We start from the raw sequence: 8,874 nt of genomic DNA on the forward strand, positions 1-8,874 counted from the left end.
AGCTCCAGCTATTTTGGCCACTTGGCTAGTGAACCAGTAGATGAAAGACCTTTCTTTCTGTATCTCCTCCTCTCTGTCAATCTGACTTTCCAATAAAAATAAATAAATATTTTTAAAAAGAAAATATACTAGGATGCACATGCAAGACAGGCCTCAATGTCAACAGAGGATCTTGAGTGCCTCATCAAAAGATCGAAAGAAAAGCCAATGGAAGGAACAGCACTATAACCCAAGTTCTCCAGCAAGCACATAAGGCCATGGGCATACTGAAAGAGAACAACATGTATTGGACGTGGTCTCTCACCTATGGCACAACGAAGCCAGCAGTATCTCAGCACAATCAAGACTGCTCAGGTTTCACCCTCAGGACATTTTCCCTCTTGCTGGGGTCTCTGGGACATCAGGGGACCATCTCTGTACCTTGGCGTTGATTTGATCTGGCAGCAAGGGTAGGTGCAATATCTCCCTGGCTGGCGGTCACAGGAGGGAGGGTTCTTCCCTCACCTACCATCCCACCTTCATTGTACTTGGAGTCCTGCATGGGTCTGCAAACCCCTCACCTATGTAACAAACATTTAAAAATTATTGTTAATTTTTTTTGAGGATTTATTTTTATTGGAAAGTCAGATTTACAGGAAGGAGAGAGAAAGATCTTTGATCTACTGGTTCACTCCCCCAGTGGCTGCAAACGCCGCAGCTAAGATGATCTGAAGCCAGGAGCCTGGAGCTTCTTCTGGATTCCCCCATGTGGATACAGGGTTCCAAGGCCTTGGACCATCCTTGACTGCTTTCCCAGGCCACAAGCAGGGAGCTGGATGGGAAGTGGAGCCATTGGGACATGAATGAGTGCATCCATGGGATGGCAGTACTGCAAGGTAGAGGATTAGCTTGTTGAGCCACTGCCAGGTCCTATTTATTTATTTTTAATGTGTGAAAGTTTTTTGTGTATTGATTTTAAAGTTAGAGGTACAATGAGAGAGAGACACACACAGAGAGAGAAAGAATGAATGATCTCCCATCTACTAATTCTTTACCCAAAAGGCCAGAGCCTAAGCTGAGACATGAGTAAAGCCAGGAGTTTCTTGTTTGGGTTCAGGGGCCCAAGCACTTGGGCATCTTCTGCTGCTTTCACAAGCCTTTAGCAGGGATCTGGATTAGAAGTGGATCAGATGGGACATAAACTGGCATTCATATAGGATGCTTGTGTGCACATGGTAGCTTTACGTGCTATGCCACAATGCCTGTACCTTTCATGTATAAAGAGTGGTAATTATAATGATTTTTCCCCAAATAATACTGTATTTATGTATAGTATTTCTTTTCAAAATCCAAGATATATCAAAGAAAATCAGATGCTTTTGAGGCAGTTTTACATGATGTTTATAATGGCGCCCCATGTTGTGGTTTAGTGAGTGTTTAAGAGAAAGGAGATCTCTCCCTGCCCTATGCCTTCCTCCCACTCTCTGAACTCTCCTTCCTGCAATACCCTGTCACCTCCTGGTTAAGACCGTGAAAAGGCAAGCACCAGTACCTGCAAGCCTGTACCCTGGCTTAGGTGTTTAATTTGAATTTTCCTTTCCCCAGAATTGTACAATCTATAGTTTGCTATCAACTCACTTAAAGATTTGTCTCTCAGCTCTGACGTACACCTGAAGGTATATATCCTATCTGTTTTGCCTATTGTCTCAACTAGCCTAGTGCACATCATAAATGAAAGATGACATCTCACTGGGCATTTCAAGTTTTCCAAAGTACTGAACTCTCTCAGGAAATTTACAGCTGACTGCTCTCATAAGAAACACCCCCATCCCCAGAAACTCGTCTTATTGTAGTTAGACGCCTCAGCGTGTTACACTACATACTCCTTGTATAGCCACAGCCTGCAGGACTCAAAATTCTCACTGCAGGGCCTTGGTCTCCCTTATCTTGGCACCCGTTCCTACCAAGGAGCCTTGTAAGTGCTAGATGTTCCATTGATGATGGGTGAAGAGTCAGGATGCGTAAAGTCTCATTTGCAAAGGTTTAATATTGCTTACTCTACAGCATACACTAGGAACAACACAGATCATTTGATTTTACACAACAAGATGCTGGAAGAAATCAGAGGAAGTAACAATTTATTGTTTAACTCTTATGTTCCAGTTTTACACAACAAGACTCTGGAAGAAATCAGAGGAAGTAACAATTTATCGTTTAACTCTTATGTTCCAGCTTTACACAACAAGACTCTGGAAGAAATCAGAGGAAGTAACAATTTATCGTTTAACTCTTACACTCCAGCTTTACACAACAAGACTCTGGAAGAAATCAGAGGAATCAATGAGTTATCATTTAACTCCCCCCCATTGTAATCATCCACTTATTTTACTATACAGTCTTTTCACATGGAGATTCCCCTCCTCACACCATATATGCATGTGGTTTTTATTTCTTCGGATGATAGGAACAGGTGGAAGAAAACGCTGGACGTGGGGACTGGAAAGCTGCACCAGCTGCACGCTGGCTTCGGGCTCTCTCTTGCTCATCTCTCAGTGCCTCTTCATACTGGGGTGCGAAGGCACTAGGAACGGTATCATTGAGCTTGGCCATAAACACCAGGACTTTCATCTTGCTGGTTTCAGCATGGGCCTTTGGACCCCACAGGAACTCGTAGCATGCAGGATCACTGCCTGGCACCTGCTGGTATTCCAGGTACTGCAGCCTCACTAAATCTTTGGTGATGAGCTTCCTGGGTTCTCCGTAGACCAAGTGCCTCCTACCGTCGTACACTCCCATCGCGTTCAGCAATTTCCAGATGTCTTCCTCGGAGGCTCGGTTGCCCTTTAGGAAGATCATACCCAGGATAGCCATCACGAGGCCGGTCTTGGGTAAGCCCCTGCCAGGACGCACCCTCCCGTTGTTGGGCAGTTTCAGTTTGCTGATCAGGTTGTAGGACGGCACGTCCGAGTCGGCTTCCTTCACTTCAACTGCAAAAACCACACTGATGTGCTCAGAGGCTTTCTTAAGGATCTCATCAAACCGGTCTTCATAGGTGGGGTCGATAATCTGCAGCAGGTCGGCCTTCAGGATGGGCTTTTTCATCTTGAACTTGTACAGCATGTACTGCTCCAGCAACAGGGTCATCATGCTTATGTTTCTGTCTGAGCTGTCAGAGCGGAGAAGGGTCCTGAAGACGTTTTCCCACTCCTGCATTTGGATAGTGGTAGGGCTATCAGATTTAGAGGAAGAACCACCTGCAGGAGTCGCAGTGGCAGATGCTGCACCTTGCAGCTCCTCCTGGGAGCTGCTGCACGAGTGAGCAATAGGCCCACGCTGCGGGGCGGGTGGGGACTCCTGTGCTGCAGCTGCTGCTTCTCCTGTAGCCTCAGACCTCTGAGTTTCGTTTTGCTTCTCACGGCGTTTTGCATGGGTTTTGTGCTTATTTTGGCGTCGAGGCATGTCTGGTTGGGAATGGTCAGAAAGAGGAGTGTGGACAGGACAGGAGTTGCTTCAGGCAGCTAGAGGGTAGAGAATGAAAGGGTGTGAGCTCCTTCTGAAGGGAGAGCGCTTCCTTGCTTGGCATTGCTGCCAGGGGCTACCTGAGAGTTAGGAGGGTTGCTCCTCCCATGATCTGCCTGGGAAAGTAGTTCTCATTCAGGGAGTCACATGGTCATCTCTTTACTGTTGGGAATACCTCTTTTCTGCTGCCCGGTGTGTCTACCCTTGCACTAAAGATGGCATTGATACAAAGTGAGAGGGAGCCCCATGCTGCTAGCCATGGACCTCCTAGTGCTGAATGCACTAGATGGGGGCTGCGATGCTTGGTGGCTGAGTGGCTCTACCCTTCCTTGGTCCCCTGACCTGGCCTGGAACTCAGTGCTACTGTTGAATCACCTGAGACTCTCTAGGTGGATATGAGTCCACCTCGCCTGTCATAACCTCCTTGATGGAGAATAGAGGATGGATCCTGGGGTCCCCTCTCGTCAGCCTTCCCATTATACATCATGAGTCTCACCTTGTTTCTGGGAAATTACTCTACTATGAATATTAGTTCTCTTTTTGAAGAAAAATTTGTTACCATTATGAGCACCAGTTCCCACCACAATCCCTTCTGGCCCACCCATCCTGTATGGACAACCACAAATAATATGCCACAGGAAGAGATGACTAAATGATTTCCAAAAGCATCCCTAGTGTACCAACTTTCCAGGCTGTAGGGATTGGGTTCCCTGCATCTTCAAGAGTCACTGAGTGTTGGCTGTGCTGAGAATGAATTCTTTGCTGGCTTAAGGACCTCCCCTGACAAGCAAGGCCTTCCAAACCCTGAGACCCTTCCCATGGCAGATAGCCAGATAACCGTCATGCTCTTTGCTACCATTGACCACAAACCCGACACCAGTGTCCCCCAACCCATCACAGCATACCAATCTCTGGGAAACAGGTTTTTGTGACCTAAGGTCATCCCTCACACCTCAGCACATCCCAGACTCATGGGTGCAGGTCTCTGTGACCGCCATCCACCTCTAGCTGCTACAGAGATACCAATCTCAGTGATGCAGGCATCTGTGAATCTCAGTACAACATGAGCCCCTCAGGACGAACCAATCTCAGGGGTGAGGATCTCTGTGACCTCAGACCTGCCAGCCCCTTAGGGCATGCCAATCTCAGAGTTACAGGTTTTTGAGGCCCCAGTAAAACCTGATTCCTGCAGGGCTTACCAATCTCGGGGTGAAGCTCTCTGTGACCTCAGTCCAGCCCAGCTCCTTAGGGCATGCCAATCTCAGGGGCACAGGTCTGTCTGACATCAGTCCTGCTCCAGCCCTTCAAGTGGTACCATCTCAGAGTCACATATGTTTGTGATTTCCATTCACCTCCAGCCCCTCACAGTTTACTAATCTCAGAGGTGCAGGTCTATGTGACCTCCACCTTCCCCAGTCCCTCAAGGTTTACCAATCTCCGTTGAACAGGTATTTGTGAGCGCATTCTCCCTGCCCCTCACATATGTACCAATCTCAGATGCACTTGTGTGACCACTCCAAACCCACAGCCCTTCATGGGGTAAAAGTCTCAGGGTCTCAGGTTTTTGGATCTCAGTCCACCCCGCCTGCCTCATGGAGTAGCAAGCTCTGTGGTCTAGGTCTCTGTGACCTCACTCCAACCTAGCCCTCACAGGGTAGTCAAGCAGCCCAGCTCTTTGTGCCCTGTCCACACCCAGCCACACCCCATTCATCAGTCTCTGCAGTGAGGGCTTTGTCATCCCCAGCTTCGGGGTACACACCTACTTCCCACCCAGATCTGAGGCAGAGTGTTAGTCTTCTCCCACCCATAGTTCTGTTTTATTCAGGCCCTGGACCCTCTAAATGTTCAGATTTCTATCAGGACTCAAATTCAACCGACTCCATGCTTGAATAATTGGGGAGGTACAGACACAGCTGTCAGGAGTGTTTCTTGCAGATTTCTCATGGCTCAGGAGAAGTCCCTCGTCCCTCCCTTGGCTGAATTGTGGGCTCCCACTTGACCACGGCCTCCCCTTGCTGTGACTCAGTGGCAGTCACTCGTCTCTCCCTTGATTAATATGTGGGGCACCCACTTGACTGGGGCTTCCCCTTCCTAGGACTCAGCGGCAATCCCTTGTCTCTTCCTTGGCTAATTACAGGATGCCCACTTCCCTTGGGCTGCAACTTGCTGGGTTACTGGAAGGTAGAAATAATGGAATAAATGAAAGTGAAAACTCACCCAACAGGAGGCCACAAGAATGGAGTGTGGACTTCTCTGGCCTCACTGGCCTGGATACCCCAAACTGAAAAATGAAAAAGCAGGTTACAGTCTGAGGTACTGATTGACATCTTCAGGGTCCTAGGTTTGTTTTTAGTTCTACGTTGATATCCATATTTGGAAAACAACTTTAAATTCTGTCAGCTTGACAAAGACTTGGTGGTTCAGTGAGTATAGTAGGATGCATCTGTCTTCCTCCCTCCTCCAGGTGACAATAATGGAGGACTCCAGGGTGTCATGTCTGCCATACTGAGAATGGTCCCCACCGTAGAGTGGGTTCTTTGTGTAATGCAGACAACTGCCCATCCTTTACATTGAATAATCCCTGTCCCTGACTCTTTGGAGGACAAAGTGAATGACTGTTAGCCTCAGCTCCAGCAGGACTCTGCCCTCCATTGTCAATCTCAGGGACGCAGGTCTCCGTGACCTCAGTCCACCATTAGCCCCTCATGGAGTACCAATCTGATAGGTGCAGGTATTTGAGGTCGGTCCACCACAGTCCCACTCTCCTGGACCAATCAAGAACACAGGTATCTGTGATGTCAGTTCCTCCCAGCCATCCCCCTTAGACCAATCTCAGAAGTATAGGTCTCTGTCATCCTCATCCTCTCCTAGAACCCCCAATTCTTTTTTTTTAAATGTTATGTTTATATTTATTATTTTTTTGCTCATTTGTTTTTTAATACATATATATATATATATTTTATTTTATTACATTGCATTATGTGACACAGTTTCATAGGCTCTGGGAATCCCCCAACCCCTCCCTGTGCCCTCCCCCCATGGTGGATTCCTCCACCTTGTTGCTGTATTACATTTCAGATTCAGTCATGCTTCTTTCATTGCAAGAGTATACCAAGCATACAGTCTACCATCTTATTGTCCAGGTAAATTCAATAGTGTCTTGGGGAGACCATCTCTGATCTGAAGGCAGAGCTGGCAGAATATCATCCCGATCAATTAAAAGCCACAACATAACATCAATGACAATTTACAACATTTTGGAATTAATTTACATGGTATTGAGTAACCAATATGTTAAAAAAAAGCAAGTTCTTAACCACATCCTGTGACTACCTCATTGACATTTCAATTTTAGTTTATATACAACTGGCTGCTATACACCTTAAAATGGCTATAGGGTACTATTCAGGTGTCTCATGTCTATTTTCATTTTAGTATTTATCAGTTTATAGTGTTGAAGCATAATTTTGCTGAACTTGGCAGATTTTAGGATAGTCTAAACTGAGAACCCCCAATTCTAACAGGGTACCAATCTTAGGGTCCCAGGTCATTATGAACTCAATCCACCCCCAGCCACATCCCTTACACCAATCTCTGCGGCCAAGGTCTCTGTGAGACACATCAGTCTACTTTTAGCCCCTCATCATACAAATCTGATAGGCCCTGCACCAATCTGAGCAGCACAGGTCTTTGTCATCCACATCCTGCCCCAGAACCCTAGACACTAACAGGATGTCAATATCAAGGGTCCAGGTGTTTGTGACCACAGTACAGCCCCAGCCGTCCACAGTGTACCAGTCTCGGGGGCACATGTCATTGTGACCTGAGCCCACTTGGCCTCTCATAGTGTACCAATCTCAGGGGCATGGGATATTGTGACCCTGTTACATTCCCCTGCCCCACAATGGGGTAGTAAACTCCTGCCCTCCCCCCCTAGCACGGAGGCTGAGTCTTCCATATCTACTGTACATAGCTGTGGTATAATCAGGACCTAAGTTCTAAATGTTCAAAGCTCTGTGATAAAAGATTCACATTGATTGGACTTCCAGTTTTGAATATAGGGAATCAACACACTGGGCTGTCATGTGGCTCTCCACTGCTCAGTGCTGCCGTCAAACAGGAAAAGGGAACTGACATTCACCCGAGTGCAGGTTTGAGTATTTGTTCAGGAGCAGACAGGGCCAAGCTGCATTTCCCACCATGCAGCACTATGGTCAAATAGAGCAGGAGGACTTACATCCACCAACGCCATGTTTAAATATTGGGGTGGGGCAGACGGGGCACCCTGCGTCTCTCCACTACTCAATGCTGTGTTCAAATAGGACAGGAGGACAGATATTCATCCACCACAGTTAAACATTGGGGAACAGAGATGTGGCCGTCCTGTGTCTGTCCTTGACTCACATGCTATGCGTAAATAGGGCAGGAGGACTTCCTTGTTTAAATATTGGGGAGGGCAGACGGGGCATCCTGCCTCTCTGCGCTGCTCAGTGCTATGGTAACTTGGACAGGAAACGAACATTCACTGACGCCATGTTGAAATACTGGGGAGAGGCAGCTGGGCCTTCCCGAGTGTCAGTGCCACCCACTGCTATGTTTACATAAGATAGGAGAACACACATTTACCATCGCCATGTTAAATCGCCACGTTAAACATTTGGGAATGGAGATGGGCCGTCCTCTGTCTCTCCTCACCTCAATGATGTTAAATAAACAGGAGGACACACATTCACCCACACCATGTTTAAATATTGGTTGGGGAGCAGACGGGGTGTCCTGCCTCTCTGCACTGCTCAATGCTGTTAAATAAACAGGAGGACACACATTCACCCACGCCATGTTTAAACATTGGCTGGGGGGCAGGTGGGGCATCCTGCTAACTAGGACAGGAAACGAACATTCACCGACTTTGTGTTTATATGTTGGGGAGAGACAGTCGGGCCTTCCCGAGTTTCTGCACTGACTAGTGCTATGGTTAAATAGGACAGGAGTGCAACATTCACCTACGCAATGCTTAAATTTTGGGGAGGGGCAGACGGGGCATCCTGCGTCTCTCCACCACTCAATGCTGTGGTCCAATAGGACAGGAAAACACACATTCACCCACACCATGTTGAAGTATTCAGAGGCAGTTCACAGGGCCGTCCTGTGTCTCTCCAATCCTCAATGCTACGCTAAATAAAAGGAGGACACACACACACCGACGCCATGTTAAATATTGGGGACAGGACAGGGCCGTCCCGCGTCTTTCCCCGCTCAGTGCTATGGTCAAATACGACAGGAGGACGAACGTTCACTGACGCCATGTTAGATATTGGGGACAGGACAGGGCCATCCCGCGTCTGTTCCCCACTCAGTGCTGTGGTCAAATAGGAC

General features: G+C 47.5%; 1 protein-coding gene across 1 annotated transcript; it reads right to left on the reverse strand.

The window, feature by feature from the left end:
* Positions 1-2,343: 2,343 nt before the first annotated feature.
* On the reverse strand, positions 2,344-3,325 carry LOC101524177 (melanoma-associated antigen B3). Its single transcript, XM_004587946.2, has one exon. It carries the CDS (start codon positions 3,190-3,192, stop codon positions 2,425-2,427), a length of 768 nt encoding a protein of 255 aa, XP_004588003.2. The 5' UTR covers positions 3,193-3,325; the 3' UTR covers positions 2,344-2,424.
* Positions 3,326-8,874: the final 5,549 nt, after the last annotated feature.

Source organism: Ochotona princeps, chromosome X (assembly GCF_030435755.1).
Source record: "Ochotona princeps isolate mOchPri1 chromosome X, mOchPri1.hap1, whole genome shotgun sequence".
In the NCBI taxonomy this organism is placed as follows: Eukaryota; Metazoa; Chordata; class Mammalia; order Lagomorpha; family Ochotonidae; genus Ochotona; species Ochotona princeps.